The sequence below is a fragment of the Larimichthys crocea genome, chromosome XXIII, assembly GCF_000972845.2.
Source record: "Larimichthys crocea isolate SSNF chromosome XXIII, L_crocea_2.0, whole genome shotgun sequence".
Classification (NCBI taxonomy): domain Eukaryota; kingdom Metazoa; phylum Chordata; class Actinopteri; family Sciaenidae; genus Larimichthys; species Larimichthys crocea.
In genome coordinates, this window is record NC_040033.1 from 4,873,033 (window position 1) to 4,890,720 (window position 17,688).

Below are 17,688 nucleotides of genomic sequence, written 5' to 3' on the forward strand. Positions count from 1 at the left end.
AAGGCAATTTGCACAGTTTGCAAAGCCGAATTTAAATTCCACAGAAGTAACATGACTTTAACATATCACCTCAAAGCAAAACAACCTGCTGAAATTACCTCCACGGGACCTCGCCAGTCTACACTACAGGAGTGTGGCACTCGTCAGTATATTTCCTCATTCTGGCTTTTTTCTATTTGCACTGTGCATATGTGCACCCTAATCCAATGAAATGAATAAATTTATATATACTTTCTCTGTGTTTATTCTACATTAATTTGATCATTTTACATAAATAAATATTCATTATAAGTTTCAGTCTCAGAAAAATGCCTTTAATTTATTGATACATTTATTCATAGATTAATCGCGAAATTGGCTTGAATTATACTTACAGGTCTTCCAGGAAACCCAAATTCTCCTTTGGGTCCTGGTGGTCCGATAGGGCCCTGTTGGGAACAAAACAAAGTGACTGACAGGATGTCTTGTATGTATAGCACCTGCATCCATACTTGTTGAATCAATTGGAGTAAATGGTATTCAGAAAACCTGATTTGTTCCAAATACTCACTTGGATTCCAGCAGGTCCTGGTAAACCGTTATCTCCCTGCAAATAAAGATACATTTGCACTGATTTGGACACTTGGAATCATGATTATGGTTGTGAAGAACATGCAGGGACAGAAGAACATAAACACCAAACCTGGTACAAAAACAAATGTAGAATATGAGGGAAATTATCTGGATTTTGAAAAACAAACAAACAAACAAATATAACCTTGACTCCTTTGGGTCCCACTGGACCAGCCAGGCCGGACAGCATGGATCCATCTGCCGCGATGACGTGCCCTGGCTCCCCCTTTTCACCCTGAGTGTAAACAAACAAACAAATCATGCATGTGCACAAATATTAGTTTAGATATCATACACATACTGTATGTGAGCAAATACAAGATATGTGCATACCTTCAGTCCTGGAGGTCCTTGAACTCCTGGCAACCCAATGTCACCCTTCGGACCCTGCAAACATTTAGGAAAAACAACAAAATGAAGAAAAGTTAAATTGATTTGTCTACATGCTGTCATATCCATGTTTGTGGACTCATTTGTGACATTTAGGGAACATGACAGCTGAAAGCATTAACTGTAATTCAGTGCTGCTATAAAACCAACAAAAGCGATCAGAAAATGCACGTTCTGCTGTCACGGCGTCAAAACCATTTGAACTGTGATTGAAGTTTGTCCGACACTCACAGCGGCTCCCTGAGCTTCAAAAATCCCTGAGAAGTTGAAGGCACCATCTGTATCGTTGAGTAGAAGCTGAGGCAGAAGGAGAATGTTTGTCAGTGCGGTCAAACAGACTCGCTGAACAAATCAGTCGCTCAACTTCTAAACCCTCGACAAGTTGGTAGAAAGTGGCACAAACACTGGACTCTCACTTTTTGTAACTACTTACCTCCTGGAGGCTGATAATGGGTCCTGGTGGTCCAGGTGGACCTGGAGGACCAGGCAGAGCGAGCCCATCACGTCCTGCCTCTCCCTGAAAAACATTTGACATTTTCAGCAAATGGCAACATCGGAAGCTCTGAACTTACACTAAACTCTGAAAGTACACAACTGTGTGAGCATGTTGGAGTCGGGTGGTGGTTTTACCTTTTGTCCTGGATCACCTTTGTCCCCCTTTTCTCCCTGTAGATGACACAAATCAAGCCACATACAACAGGTTGTAAATGGTGAGAGAGTTTACAGATTGTTTTAGGAATTTCTTCCATTACCAGATTTGATTAAACACTCAGTTTTTAAACCATATTTCCACCAAGCAGATAGTAAAAATGGCTCTGAGACACATTTTAATAAAGTCATCTGTTCATGTTTTATTAGTCCATCCATTCACTAACCTCTGCCCCTTTTACTCCCTCCAGTCCTGGAAACCCTGGTGGTCCTGTAGCACCTGGTTCCCCCTACAGATACCGCAAAGACGCATTCACATCATGTCATTAGTCAGAGATAACATGTTTCCATCAATTCATTTCAAAGAGCCCCACGTAATCAAATTAATAAGACAACCAAATGACTGCAGCTTCCTCTTAATTAGTTTTGCTGACAAATAATTACGCCGAAGTCGAATTCTCTGCAGTACATTGCCGTGCTTCGTTTCTGTAGGGAGGTAAATCGAGGACACGAGTTCCCGCTCTCCAGAACAGCTTGCTGCCAAAAGCTGACATCCCCCTCGTCACCATGTGGCCTTTCACTTTACAGCTGTTTACTATGACCTAAATGTTCCAGACATTTAAGAAGCTTGTCTGATCCGTGCTGAGATGAACCCGACATCTCCAAAACGTACAACAAAATGACAGCGGGGACTGAACTTTACAGCAGACTCACCTTTTCACCTGGATTTCCTGGGAGGCCGACTAATCCGTCTTTACCCTATGACAGGAAGAGAGAGAACATGACGACTTACCCGAATTTCAGAATTCAGGATATAAAACGATAGATTCAAGCGGTGGGAATCAGCTCAAGAATTTATTAAGTACATTTTCCTGATCCCATACTTTTACTTAAATGTACTGCAAGGAGTTTATAGTTGGTTATTAAACAGTCTCAATTTAATACTGAGCATCAGGCTATTTCTATATAATTATTCTCAGCTCCATAATCCTTAATCAGCTCAGATTCAGTCATATTCATACCGCTTATCCTCGGTCAGATTCAAATCAAAACAAAGTGGTGAAAACACTACCACTTTTGTCCACAGGGGCCGCCAGATTCAACACAGAATAAAAGTTCCTTGGCAGCTTTAAAGGTTCATTGTGTCAGAATTGGGGCACTCTATTTACAAAGTATGGCAGAAATTAATTAGAATATGAATGACTATCTTTTCATTAGTGTACAATCATCTGAAAATCTTTCGATTGAGCCGTTTATACCCGCCATGTTCAATGACCATGTTTCAAACCAAACACTGATCCTAGACACATCAGGATCTAAATACTCCTCAACGACTGCCTAACCCCAACCCAAAGATTAATTCTAACACTAAACTTTAACCCACAGAAGGAAACTGTGTTTACACAATTGGACAAATATCACTCACCTTGGGTCCTTCAAGTCCTGGGATTCCTGCAGGACCCTGTGTCACAAAATACAAGTCAATGTAATAACAGTTGACAGTATGAAGAAATGACATCATAATGATTGATGTTATGATCTTATGCTTCTCTCCTGCTCTTTATATGATGTTGTCACTCAATGCATTTCGTACCTGTGGACCTCTGGAGGGCACAGCTCCAAAAGCACTCTGGATCCCAGATCCTTCCATGTCCTACAATTGACAACAATATATTCACAGTGATTGAATTATGAGCTTATTGTTAGTTAGTGGTATGAACTATTACTTTAAGTACAACTCCTTATGATAAGAACGACACTAATGTTGTCTGTGGCAGGTCGAGCAGTACTTTAAGTAGTAGAACGGTACCTCAAAGTCCAACATGAATCCTCTTCCAGGGGGACCTGGTGGCCCAGGAAGGCCAGGTTGACCTCTGGGACCAGGCTTGCCCTCTGGACCCTCTGAGCCTGGTAGACCTGGAAACCCTGGAGGACCCTGATCTCCCTGCAAGAGATGTAATATAATGCTTATTATGAGGTAACTAAAAGTACAAGAGGGGATTAAAAGACAGGGGCAGGTGAAAAGGTGTGGCAGAGATATGAATGTTGGATATGAAGATGTTCACCTTTGGTCCTGGTTGCCCGTTCACGCCAGGCTCTCCCTGTTAAACAGATCAAATAACAATGAACTACAGCAATGACTGGAGAGCGACTGCAGATCCTGGGGCTGCACAGAAAGGCAGAGCGGCTGATGAAACGCAGACTTGTTTACACTCGAGCCCCTTAGCTTTATTAGTCCACGGGGTCAACTCATTAAAAGCTTGGCTCTTTGTGTTAGGTTGTTATTTAGCTGGCGTGTAATTGTTTTTGCTAACAGAGCACTAAGAGGCCTGCTCGAGGGAAATCAGAGCGAGCTCATACAAAAGTCAGAGTGGTCACACAAACAAGAGCCAGCTCCTGGTTGGCGTGCTGCACATTCAGGTTAACAAGTGGACTTCTTGTTCTTCTGCCTCACCTTGTCTCCTTTTGTCCCAGCAGGGCCTGGATCCCCATCTTTTCCATCAACACCCTGCAAGAGTGACAAGACCACATTTACATTTCAGATTTTGAGATCTTTTCCAGAATCCAGTGAGGATTCTGGGTCATTAAAATCGTTGGCGCCAGTCATATTTTTTGAACAAAAGGTTGGATGGTAGGTTGCGAGCTAACGAGAGCAAACTGGTTAACATGAAAACATATTAAAACAATGCTAATGGGCTCCCAGGATCTGAAGTGAATAAACCTTTTGTGCACCAAAACAGTGCTGCAGTAAACCATGAGTAGTACCATTCACACGGTTAGTAAAAGCTTCTGACATTTTAAAAAGACAAAAGACACATTTCCCCCAACAGATGCTGCGTTTCAGACCATGTTCTGAAGCTCTTACAAGAGGTTTTGTTTTGCCAAAATGCTGTTACAGCAGCTCCGGGATAATTGGACTTTTGGTAAGTGGGTGCTTACTGAGGGGATGATGCTGTGAGCCAGTTAACATTTACAAGTAATACCTCATCAGTGTATGCATACACTTCCACAAGTCTCTCAATCGCACACACACGTACACGCAATATGTTTGCACATCGATCATTGATGTGCTGCAAGCAATGGCAGGAAAGCAGAGAACGAACATGGGTTTTTAAATAAAGTTGGGGGGAAATACTGTCTTTTCAGGTCCCTTGGATCTGATGGGACCACATGTTAATACCTGACCAGACCCTGAACCAGAACCAGACCCAGACCATGAACCAGACCATGAACCAGAGCCACTAAACCACTCTTCAATCACCTGAAAACAGAAGCTAGTTTAAATGTTTATTATGACGGACAAGCTATTACCTACAATTAAAAGATGATGTATAAGTTACAACATGTTAACATGTTCAGTGTTGGGTCGCTCAAAGAAATCACTAATTATACTTAGAAACTTGTCCTGCTCGGGTCACAACCTGGTGTTTCTACAGATGTGTGGAAGAACTTCAATTCACGTGATATTTCTACTCGATGTGATGAAGGAGGAAAACTTACAGGCAGTCCAGGTTCACCATTTTCTCCATCTTTCCCGGGGGCTCCAGGAGGTCCAGGAAAGATGTCTTCGGATGGGGTTCCTGGGCGCCCTGGCTCTCCCGGTGGACCAGGAGGTCCTGGAGGCCCCTGATGGAAGGCAAGGCGAGATGTCTCAGTCACACAGTGTTAAAATTTTAGAGAGAACATTGGGTTGCATCAGACGTTATGATCTAATGAGAAAACAATAAAAACTTCACTCACCCTAATAATCTCTGCATCGCTATCGAAGTCTTCAAATCCTGACCCCTCCTGATGAAAACACACCAGCTGGTTAGTGTATGCCCGGATCCTTGATATTCCTTTCAGGATTCATAATTACTTCTAAAACATAAATGCTTCAGCCATAAAATGAAATAATCACCACGGCAGGCATCAGTTGTTTCATTTTGGACCAAAATCTGTTTTTATAGTCTCATTTATAAATATTACTGGTGCATTAAAAACAGCAGTGAAAACAACAGATGCAACACAATACACGGACTGTAGCTGTGACTTCACTAGAAAAAACAAATAAATGATCAGAGTTTGTGGATGAAAGAACATAAATGGTTTCAGTTATTTGGGATTAATCTAGTACAAATTAAAAGCAACTGGATGACTCTAAAACTGGAAGGCCAGCTGCGTTATGTAACTGAGTATTAGTGCTGCATCTGCAAAACAAACCAGTTCAACTTTTATAAATAGCAAAGATAAATGTGCATATACAGACGAATATAATAAAGTTGCATCGGTATGAAATATTATAGATTTCAGCTTTTTTAGAACAAGATCTCCGCTGAAGTCTAATATTACTCAACTTTAACCCGTGGCTGGACTTTAAAGATCTGAAACAACCTACCAGGAACATGGCAGACTTGCTAGGTCGACCTGGAAGTCCAGGTGGTCCTGGAGGACCTGGCAGTCCGACACCAGGATCACCCTGCAGGGAGACAGCAGATGTCTTTATACTCTGGTTACTTATATGCTTTGAATATAAGCCAAAGTATTTACATTCTCACTATATTAATGTCCAGGTATCATGATATTAAAAGAAAGGTGTCGTTTACCTTTTCTCCCTGGGAGCCAGGCTCTCCCTGGAGTCCTGGGAATCCTGGAACTCCAGTTGCTCCCTGGAAAAAACACACACAAAAAAAGACAGTAACAGCTGTGCTCAATGCCACAGCAGAGGTCATGTAACACAGGTCGAGTGTAAGTAAGGAGTGATATCAGGAATGAGGCTCTGATGTTACTGCAGATCTGTGACCTAGATCTAGTGGTGAAGGTCTGTAAAGATCATTATTTAGTATCAGTAAATACGAGTGTAGCTCTCTGAATTAGTTGCCCCCAGAGAGACTAAAAAAACAACTCCCACGAGAAGGAACCTAGAAATCTACAAGACTGGAAAGACTTTACTTACTGGGACGCCAGTTTCACCTTTGCTTCCCTGGAGAAAAGACAAAAATAGAAAACCAGTCTATCTTTTCCTGTTAGCAGGACTGACCTCAACAACAGAATGTGCTCTAAATAGCTCTTTGGATGTTTAAAAGTTGAAATAAAAATAGAATATTTCAGATAAAACTCACAGGCTGTCCATCTTTCCCAGGAATTCCAGGTGGACCTGGACGTCCCTGTGGTCCTTGCGGACCTCGGGGTCCGGGCTCCCCTCCCTCGCCATCTCCCGAGGCTGTTCCTGGAGGGCCGGGTGGTCCTGGGGGACCGGAAGGACCTGGATCGCCACGTTCCCCTTTTTGTCCTTGAGACACCTGGCGGGACTAAACATAGCATAGACTCAGTGAGCGATTCATTCATTTATTCATCCACTGAGATATAACAAGTCATAAAACCAACATTAACTAAAGGAAGGCCGCGGAAGTATTTTTGGCTTTGTTAGATTCCAGGTAAAGGAGCCAATGAGCAGTTATTATATAATTTCATCATCATAATGTTGGTGACTCCAGCTTTCTTTGTGAGTTTTCCCAGTGAGCACAGAATGATGATGATGAAGTCTCTGTTAGGATTTCAGCTCAATGGTTGAGGTTTATTTTCACTTAATTAACACTTAATAAAGCAGTTTTTTATTTATATTGGACATTGGTTAACAGCCATACAGATACATGTATTACTAATATGTGATGTCTAAATTAGAAAGAAAATCACCACTTACAGTGTCAAGGACGGAGGCTGGAGCACTTGTTGGAAATGATTTTGCTGTAACAAAAACACACTGAATCAAATGCTGGTTGAGTTTTCGATAAAAGAGAATCACATGATATGAAACCTTGTTTAAAGGCAGGTCAGAGGACAGAAGGAGACAGGTCAGAGGACAGAAGGAGACAGGTCAGAGGACAGACGGAGACAGAGAAGGCTGCTTCTCTGTGAAGGACACATCGTCTCTTGCAGCACCATCTGCTGGCAAATTTTGGGAAATACAACCCAGGAGAAGGAACCTGGGTTTTCTATTACAGCATCACTTCTATGTCAGCACACACACCTAAAAGAAATGCTACCATGCACGTGTGTGAGACAAGTTTTTGGCTTCTGGCTGCCGTTTGTTGCCACCAGACGAAAGACAGATTTATTAAAATATGAATGTAAAAATAAGATTTGTGTTTTGTTTTTTTTCCCGTTACCTCTTCCTGTTGTTGTCGCCACCTCCTGTCCAGATGTCTCCATGTCTTCATCATCATTGTCGACTGGTGACATCTCCGTGGGTGGAGCTTGGACTGGACTGCTGTAAGTGGGGTCCTGGTCTGGGAAGGGCTAAAACCAAAAAAATGAGAAAAAGGTCAAATCCTGACAGAAACGTGAAAATGGAACGAAATGTAGGACGTGTTTTCGTCTTATAAGAAAATGTAAGAGGGTAGATTTTTTTTAAATGGCAAACAGGGCTCCCTCAAACATCAAATTCAAGGACTTTTCAGGCTTAATTCCCTTCAAATTCAAGGACTCAATGCGGCACAGTTTGAGACATGGATTAAGGTTAAACACCGCAGAACATAAGTTAAAAAAAATCTTTTTTTGCAAGTCTAATTATGTCATTAAAAAAAAACAACCTTCCAGGCCTTGATCTTTTCCCACCTCACATTCACAAACTCTCAAGGATTTCAAAGACCCGTGGGAAACGTATAAATGAGAATGAACTAGCAAAGGTTCTGAGATGCATGATCTGAATGGAAATAATTAGTGTGGATGTGTTATTAATTCAACATTTGTTTATATAACTTATTAAACAAGCATGTGGAAAATAAGAGGATTAACTAGCTCCGTGTAAGAAATATTATTTCAACCTTTGACTTCTTGATGTATTCATAAGCAGAACTCTCATTATCTGTTAAGACCTGATAAAACAGATGGTAGGAAATGTTTTCTTTCAGACCAGCTCCAGCGTCAGACTCAAAGAAACATCGCACCAAGCTGACTCACAGCGCCGCGTTACATCAACATTATTTCTGCAATATTTTTTACACGATCTGCTGCCGCGGTGAAAAAAAAAAACGTCTTGACCTCAGGCCTCGCTGTCCTCTTTATGAATGATCCATGGAAATGGATAGCAGTGAAAAAGCAATAAATCCTGACTTTCCTGCGTTGGATTCGTCTTCTGACTGTCCTGATGTGGCTGAGCAGGACATTTTTCAAATAGTTCAGAATTGGCTGGAGATGAGCTATCAAACATCTGGAAAACACAGCATGTTTCCATGAGTCCAGAGTCGAGGAGTATTTATTTTATATTATATTATTTTATTTTTAACCTCACTGCAAGATGATGAGCTGGCTCTTCCTCAGTTTGTATAGTGCTCTGTTTATAATGGGGTGGGGGTTGGCGGTGTTGGGGTTGCTGGGGTTGACTATAACTGTAAATGAGTCATTTGTGAGCACTGTCTTTGACTTTGGGTCCACTCTGAAATCATTTCACTCCAGTAAGATCAGCTGAAATGTGTCTTTCTTGTCATTCCTGAGGTTTGAAGTTGCTGAAGTCTTGGCCTGAATATCACTTTCCCACACGCTACACTGGAAGAACCTTGCTGTTGCACTCATCCGGCGATAGCTGACGGGTTCCTAGTTTGTGTTTGTGCATCTATTTCACGGCCGGGTCAGTGACTCTCTGCAGTTGATGCCGGTTGCCTGGCAATCTCAAGGTTACCAGACTCGAATTCTGGAGCGAGCTGGGCTCCTGTAGCTGTTCCCCTGCTGCTTTCAGTCCTTCAGTTCACCCGAGGTTATCGGTACCAATCATCTACAGGACAAGTCTTATCAAACTAAAATAATCTCACAGTCCTTCCACCCCTGGCTCTCTTCTGTTGCTCTGTTGTATGCTTGTTTTCTTTTGCACAGAGCTGGCAGGGAGCAGCACATATCACCATGTTCCAGTCTCCACCAGGCCTGTGAGGACAAGACGCTGTGTGTTCTTTGGTTCGAGTCCAATCTGGCTAAAAGGCAAGGACGGAGGGATAGTGTGGTGTGTTTGAGTGTGTGTGTGTGTGTGTACACACCATGTTGTATTCTCTCTCTTCTACAATCTTCTTCACTTCGTCTCTTCCTTCCATGTCTTCATAAGCGTCATCACCACTGGCGTATCCAGAAGCCTGAGTGAAGAAATTAAAGCGTTTAAGCCATGATGAGACGTGATTGTGCCTCCGGGAAAGACAACATGCATGAAACTCTGACATTTGCATCATAGTTAGGATACAAAATGTATAAAATCTGGATTACAGGCGTAACTCTTGGAAAAACAGTTCATCCTAAAGGTGTTGGATGGGGCTGAGGTCAAAACCAGTCATATTCTTCCACCCCAAACTGGGAAACAATTTCATTATGGAGCTGGCTTTGCTATGTGGAAGCAAACTATTGTCTAAAACATCACTGTATGCCAATGCATTGTGATTTGCACTATCCAAGACCAAATCATTTTGTCCATATTTTCTACTGTAGTGAACTTTTTTTGCCACTAGATGGAGCAAAAGTTCTATGTTAGGGTGTTGTTTGTATTCTGACACAAGCTCTATGTGTGTGTGTGTGTGTGTGTGTGTGTGTGTGTTTCCATAGCACGTCACATAAGGATCGTCCTCCTCACACTGGTCATCCGGGGCCGTGGGATCAGACTTGAGTACCAGCTGCTGGATGGAGCCCTGGAGAGAGAGAGGACGAAGACAGTCCCGTGTTATGCTCCGTGGTTAATTCAGCTCATTCTGTCCGTCATTACATTTTTAATCAGAGCTTAGTGTGTGTTTCCCACACACACACCAGCCACACACTGCGTCTTTCTTTCAGCATGACAGTTTATCTATCGCTCTCCCCCTCGTTACCCATCATCCAGCACATCTGTCAAACAAACATCTGGCAGAGAGACCGGTGTCTCACGCCCATGCAAACAACTTGATCTTAAAACACCGTACTACACTTTGGATGCTGTGCAAATTATACGAGCAAGAGTCACATTGAAACTTGATTTACATAATTTTAGTGGAACTGTACCAAAAAAAACAAACTTCCAAGTGTCTGTGAGTACACTGAGGGTCCAAGAGAACCATCGTTGGGCTCGGTAACAGCTGTCAGACATCGTGAAGTGTTAATACTTTGACACTGATGATACAGACAGTAGTGCATGGCCAACAGGCCAAGATTAATGGGTGGATGCTCCTTTATACAGAAGGTGAATGAGTGAATACCACTGATTTATTTACATTGTTTATTGTGTCATTTCACCTGCATGTTTCTAGGAAGACCTGTATGACGGGGAACATCATTTCCTTTGCATGGCTGGCGAGGTAAACCTGCTTGCATCATGATTACTTGGGACATAACTTAACTAGTTTGGGTGTAAAATCGTAACTATTGCAAGTGGCCAGTCAACGATCAAAGAAAGAGTTCCATTGTCGTCGTTCCTGTGCGCTTTCTGCTGTGTTTCTCCAATTATTTCACGTGGGTGAGCGTGTGCACACATGCAATTGTGACTGGAACTTTGAAATCTTGAGAGTCAGCGGGTCCGTCCTCTTATTAGATCAGTTCAATTTCAGTTTATTGATATTGAGTTCAGGCCAGAGGACAAACCCCTGTTTTCAATGGAATGAAGCACAGTCTATGAAATTTAATGATAGTGAAGGAGTGAGAAATGGAGAGAGAGAGAGAGAGAGTGGGTGGATGTGAGTCGGGGTAGCAACCAAATGAGACACATGTGTTTGTGCAGTAAACAACACATCTGAAATAAACAAAGAATGCGCCACGCAAACGTTTCCACTCCTCTCAGACGTCGCCGTTTGTGAACTCCCCTCCGTAACGCGAGCCACGACAACGCGGACGAAAGATCGAAGCGGTCAGCTCGTTCGACTTTCTGAATCGTATGAATGTAAACACTCTGAAGGCGGTGGGAGGGTTTGTCAGTGTCAGGCTGTTTGAGTGACACACACACCAACATGCATGCATGCACACAATTAAAAGGGAGGTAGGGGATCTTTAAGAGGTCATATAGCTGAAAGTGAAATCACATTGTGGGGACTGAGCTTTCATCTGGGGACCCAGTGAACCATTTATTTTAGATTTGGGACTTGACTTTTCGTTACGCGGTGGAATTATTCTTAGAATAGGTTAAGGTAGTCGTAGCTTCTTTCATACGTCGTTTAAGGTTCTTCCTGCATCATCGCTGCTCCGTTTAATAAACGTGGTTAATAAGTATGAGCTGTCCGGATGGTTAGACCAGTAGAGCATCTCTGTTTCTGGCCATGAGAAAACACAATTGGCCCCGTGTGGAGGGCGAGTCATCAGAATCTGGAGCAACACTTCTGGCTTCGGGGTTTAGTCAAACTATTCGGAACTTAAATAAGCTCTGTGTGAGAACCGAGGTGACCCAGGACTGGGTGAGGTCTGACTTTGAGACGTATAAACTAAAGTCTGCTGTTTCTAATAAGGCGTCTTAATTCTGTAAATGCATCCCTGTGGAGAAATTCTGAATGGTTGCTACGCTTGTAATCACTTTGTTAGAGGCCGTGTTGGATATGAATGAAGGCTGTTTGCAGTGTGGTCAGTGTTTTCAGATGTTAGGGATGGCTGAGGCAGAGGTTACGTACTTCTACGGTACTGTTCTGTGTCTGCTGGTACTGGCATGAGCCATGTTGAGGAAAGTGTTGTTGCCAAAGCAACAGAGAGCAGGACTGTTGTGCTGCTGCTGGCAGTGTGTGTGTGTGTGTGTGTGTGTGTGTGTGTGTGTGGCGTCACACATGCAGCTGAGGTCAGTGCACTTTTAAATGATTTTAAAAAGGAACTATGACACATCATTTTACTACGCTTACAAATGACGTCGGATAACATGCTGAGAGACTCTTTTTTTGCCACAAGGTGTCACTAGTTAATTTCATTTTAACAACACGGACCAAGACTTGTGGAGGATGGTGTAAAGTGGTGGATTAGGTAGAGAGACCTCTGCATGTTTTCACTGTTCAGCCATGCAAAACTGTTCAAATACTACCTTTGGAAAAGGACATAAACCCCAAAATCTGCACCTTTAACGGGGCAATACTTCTATTTTTTGGGGGGAATAAAAGTTGACACTGTGAGAAAACCATGTCTACATGCGGCATTTATATAGCTCAGAAAGTTCATGCAGAATCTGTTGCAAGAAACACTCTACACACTTGCACACATCATGGACATAAACATACTTGACTTGTGTTTTTCTTCAGTGTTATGGGTAAGAAAACACATTCAACAGCTGAGGGAGGATCAGAAAACTCATATTGTTTTGCACATGGTTTGCCGTATCTTTGTGCCTGTTTTTTTTATTTCTCTCGCACGTGCAGATGCTGCCAGACACACACAAACGTGTGTTTTAGTAAGCAGAAATAAGTGAATAGTGTGTGTGTGGGGGGGATATTTTCGTACGTTTGTTTGCATGTGTGCGATCATGTGAAGCTGTGCGTGAGTCTACTACTGCAGAGCGCTACTACTTGTGCTGTGTGCCGCGTTACTGCTCGCCCCGGGAGAAGAGGACAGATCTTCTCTGACGGAGCTGCCAGTTCAAACAGCGAACAGCTGGAAAACCACAGTCACTACTGGTCCTCTTTGTCTGAGAGGGGAGGAAACAGGGAGAAGGAGAGGGGAGGGAGGATGGAGCTCATTGGCAAGAGATAGAAGAGCTACAGAGAACCTGATGTCACACAGCTTATGATGGCTGTACTAAAGGAAAAGTGGACCAGTGGACTCTTAAGTCACTAAGACCGGCTCACAATCAGTCAGGTGCTGCAGGTTATGAGTGTTTAGGGAAGAAATGCAAAGACAATGAGCTTTGAAAAGAATAATTTGATGGCAGAGGTGAGTGAATGAAGGAAACCGCTGGCCTGCAAATTCTTTCTCATAGTGGTTTTGTTTGAGATGAATTGCTACTTTAACAAAGATAGATCTAAATGAATTTTGTTCCCATGCACCTTTGACAGAAAGTCATTGGCCAAAGACTTGTGGGATATAATAATACATTTTATCTTCATTACAAATTACACTAAACTGAACTGTGATACTCGAGAGACAACAACCTCCTGATATCTTTGTGTCCCTGCCAACCCACAAAGCCACTGACAAGTCAATACAAATCATACTGAGTCCAAAATATCAACCGGTCATATTAAGGGGTCACTTTCCCTCTAGAACAAACACAGATTTGAAATGATGGCAACATGAAATGATTCTGACCGCCTCGGCATTAATACCCACGTCAGTGTTGGTTTGAAACCTCTGTAGGTGAGAGACCAGTTTGAGAAATTAAAGAAAATGGACTCCCCTTCGAGACCCCAAAAAAACCCTGAATAAACACATTTTCTCCCTGCTTGGCTTGACGGATTTCTTTAAAACTCTCCTCAGATTTCTCTAATAAAAGCTTAACGAGAGCGAGAGAAAGCTTGGCTATGAGAACTTCTTTTCACTGTCCTGGACGCAAAACATCTTGCAGTTTATCCGTCACATGGAGCTTACATAACTGGAAATCAGATGAGAATGAGGAGGACAAAGGTTGCAATGCAGCACTGGAGGTTTTTTGAAGGTCACGGGTCATGGATTTTTCTAGATTAGGCACGGGACACGAGTTGATCTATGTGGCGTGTTTTACAACGCGTGCTTCACTCTTTTCTTATTAAAATAAACACTTTCATAACGCCTTGGACGAGATTCAGATTCAACATCTTGATTAAGAGTGAAAACTGAGATACATAACTCTGTTTGCTTATCTGATAGGAACATGTTCTCCCAAATATTAAACCCGAACTTCAAAATATCGGGTTTAAGAGTTTGTGTATGTTGTAAACACATTATACTGTATAAGAAGTCAACATTTACTTAAGAAGTCTTCTGGGTGAAAGTCCCGTGTTTGTTTGACCTATCCTTCCACCCCACCTCCTTCGAATGTGGACTTCTTTGTCTTTCTCCTACGTCAACTGACTTCGACAACACCTCAAACCATCCAGCTGCACGGATCCAGTCCAGACAAGATGCCAAAGAAGGGGTACCTACAGAGTCATATTTTGAAGCGTAGGGCCACTAAGTGGCAGCATTTGACGCACATTGGATTGGATGTTATTCCCTTTACACTAAACTATTTTCTCCTCATCATCCCTCCTGTTGCACTGGGACAAACGCAGCCCTTTTTTTTTGTTGGGAGCCGCAAAACAGCAAATCATAGCTGATTGGAAGGAAAGCGCCCAGAACATTTACTGGTTTCGTTTCTTTTACAAGAGCGCCGAGAGCAGAACACGGCATCGCATGCGTTACTACCGCTTCTCCTGGACGGGATCGCTCATCACACTCCCTCATTATAACCACACAGGGGTATTTTTAACAACAATTACACAGGAGTCAAACCTCCACCTCTTGCGTCCTCACTATTGTTTGAATCTGCTCGTTTTAATTAGAGAATTGGCTTCTGCGCTCACAGTTGCACTCGGCGTAAGTCATTCAAGATGAGAGATCAGCTATATTCCAAACAATGTAAATCACATACAGCTTTGTTATTTATGAGCTCTCGCAGGATAGAACAGAGCTCATAAACACATGCACTCATTCATTCTTTGTCCCCTGTGGCGGTCATAAAGCTGCCAACAACCGACTATTGTGTTCATGCCTCAAATGTAAAATAGGCAACGTCCCAAACGCCACGTTTGTTTTCTGCAACCAGAAATGTATTTGACATCTATTGTCATCGCACTGATCCAAACCTCGCTGATATTTACACAGAACAGGAAACTCTTTAAGAGATGATCATGTGCACAGACAGAGGAGTACGCAATAGTATCATCCAGACTCACCACAAACCTCGCCAGGCCCGTACCCCCGGCGTTCCCCACGAAGATGCCCGAGCTGGCCTCAAAGGTCAAAGGCTGAGGGCTCCTGCTGAAGGCAACTCGGTGGTACTCCTCACAGTCCATGTAGAGACGCACCTGAGGGACGAGGACACACACTTATTTCTAATCTATAACTCTTAGAATAGAAAAAGAACATCTGTGTTCTTCCCTGCAGTTACAAAAAAAAAAGTGACACCTGAAAGTGACTGAAACCTTCTGACTTTGGCGACGTCTCTTGGCTCAGTTTAAGTCTAATTTTCCTGAACAAAGACGTATTGCATTAGAATGCTATTAAAGTCTTATTGTCAATAAATGCCATAAAAAATAAGAATAAAAATCAACAAAGTTGTCCGTGCATCCAAAGGCTGATCTATCTCGTTCCTCTGTGCCAGAACTATTAAAAACACATCAGTGAGCCACACTGTTGGACGGGGTATCGTTATATTTGCATTATGTTTGGGTAACATTACATTAAACACAGGCGCACAGTTTAATTTGAGTCAATCCTACATAATTCATATCGTCCCACTACTGTAAAGGTGCAGCGAATCAGTGTCTAAATAGTTCACCAAAAATATATTATTTACACTCGCTTGTTTGAGTAATTAGTCTGTTTTACTCGATTATTTAGCCAAACATAACATAACAAACATAAATCAGAAGAAAAACAATGTTCAAACATGATCATGATTTCTTGGCGTTGAAATCCAGATGAACACAGCACACCCACCTCTGCTCCCTGTACAGTCAGGGTAAACCTCGCCCATCTTCCTGTCAGGTCGCCCATTTTGAAAGAAGCTGCTTCCTGGGTCCCGCTTGTTGTCCCCGGGTCGGTGTAATACAGTATGATTCTCTGGGAACCGTCCTCTACCTCGGACAACGCAACACCCAAGTGTACGATCTTGCAAGAAGAAATCAAGAGATGTAGAAAATCGTTACTCACTTTGTTTCTTTACATGAAAAAAGCCACAGGTGAGTTGGAGGTAAATTCACCTTTTGGTAAGCATCTGTAATGGCGAACAGCACACCGCCACGCCGCGTGGTAGGTTTAGCCGTGACCGTGAGTGCGAAGTCATTGTAGAACGGGTCGGGGATGAAAGACTTTGTGAGGCGGCCAACGTTGGCGTCCGGGCCGAAGCTGTACGCCGGGTAACCCTCAAAACCTGTGACGAAGGAGACGGACGGAGGAAGGGGGACGCCGATCAACTCAGTCAGGTCCAAGTCTCCCTGAGAACCGCGCTCTGCAGAAAAAAAAAGGACAAAACCATGTAAGAGGACGGGAAAAGGAAAAATATTTCTCATGCAACAAAGTGCAACATTGCTGAAAATGTCAAACAAAGGAGGCAGAAGAAGACTGATCGCTGCCATATGGAAACAACATGGTGTCACGGGTTAAACTGAACAGCACTGGTGCATTTCATGACTTCGCTGTCTACTGGTGCCAAACACATCTTTTATCCCAGCCACCGAAATCAGTTTATTAACGATGTGTGACGAATCCTGTTTGTGTGGGAGCACCTGCAGCCAGATCTCCCCTTTAGCCGTCTTCTGAAGTCGAGTGAAAATCTGAATTTCTGAATGAATTATCTTTCCTATAGGCCGACATATCTGGGTTCAAAGGTCAGAGAGGAAAGGTGCCTTCAAGCACCGGTTTTGCCATTCGTCAGGCAGCCTGTGTTCGGCGACATGCACCACTTAAAAGATGTTAAATATTCACCTAACTTAAGTATTTTTTAATAGATTTTTGCCCCTTATATTCCCAAATAGTCTAAATTCGTAGTTGGCGTCAGCCCAGATGAAACATAATGAAGCTTTGTTGTGTAGTGAGTCGTTAGCTCCGGGTTTGATGGGTACTTAGAAATGACAGGGCACCCGATCCATAGAAAAAAACGCTGACGGGGTGGTCTACAGCTCATTTTTGCTCATTTTGGAGCCCCACAGTGGGTCAGAGGACTACGACGTTATCCTGGAAATTAAAATATTCCACAGGACAGACTGTAGGAGTTATAACTTTTCAGTAATCCTGAATATAAACCTTATTTATATGAATTCATTAAGCACAGATCTTCTCCCTGAGCACTGAGGATTGACACCATCTGGGGAGGTTTCAACTATTCTTGCTGGATATTTCACAGTTTGACAAAATATCAGATACGCCCCATAAAGTTTGCCAAGAGGGTGAGAAGGCCCTTCCATCTGTCTA

At 42.8% G+C, this 17,688-nt stretch overlaps 1 protein-coding gene across 4 annotated transcripts in view; it reads right to left on the reverse strand.

Moving 5' to 3' along the window:
* LOC104937017 (collagen alpha-1(XVIII) chain) overlaps positions 1-17,688 on the reverse strand; it is a 53,679-nt gene that overhangs the window by 7,128 nt on the left and 28,863 nt on the right. For 3 of the 4 annotated variants that reach the window (XM_027274289.1, XM_027274287.1, XM_027274290.1), the window contains exons 3-28: positions 16,479-16,726; positions 16,216-16,386; positions 15,450-15,581; positions 10,221-10,295; positions 9,660-9,752; positions 7,800-7,929; positions 7,334-7,377; positions 6,753-6,941; positions 6,587-6,613; positions 6,237-6,299; positions 6,029-6,109; positions 5,392-5,439; positions 5,152-5,277; positions 4,106-4,159; positions 3,717-3,752; positions 3,461-3,595; positions 3,245-3,304; positions 3,077-3,112; positions 2,365-2,409; positions 1,878-1,940; positions 1,633-1,668; positions 1,436-1,519; positions 1,234-1,299; positions 946-999; positions 758-847; positions 551-586 (exon numbers count right to left, since the gene is read on the reverse strand). In XM_027274289.1, coding sequence (XP_027130090.1) covers positions 551-586; positions 758-847; positions 946-999; positions 1,234-1,299; positions 1,436-1,519; positions 1,633-1,668; positions 1,878-1,940; positions 2,365-2,409; positions 3,077-3,112; positions 3,245-3,304; positions 3,461-3,595; positions 3,717-3,752; positions 4,106-4,159; positions 5,152-5,277; positions 5,392-5,439; positions 6,029-6,109; positions 6,237-6,299; positions 6,587-6,613; positions 6,753-6,941; positions 7,334-7,377; positions 7,800-7,929; positions 9,660-9,752; positions 10,221-10,295; positions 15,450-15,581; positions 16,216-16,386; positions 16,479-16,726 — 2,222 coding nt within the window. Of the gene's footprint in view, positions 1-374; positions 429-550; positions 587-757; positions 848-945; positions 1,000-1,233; positions 1,300-1,435; positions 1,520-1,632; positions 1,669-1,877; positions 1,941-2,364; positions 2,410-3,076; positions 3,113-3,244; positions 3,305-3,460; positions 3,596-3,716; positions 3,753-4,105; positions 4,160-5,151; positions 5,278-5,391; positions 5,440-6,028; positions 6,110-6,236; positions 6,300-6,586; positions 6,614-6,752; positions 6,942-7,333; positions 7,378-7,799; positions 7,930-9,659; positions 9,753-10,220; positions 10,296-15,449; positions 15,582-16,215; positions 16,387-16,478; positions 16,727-17,688 lie in introns of all 4 variants that reach the window. The other variant, XM_027274288.1, reaches the window with a different exon arrangement.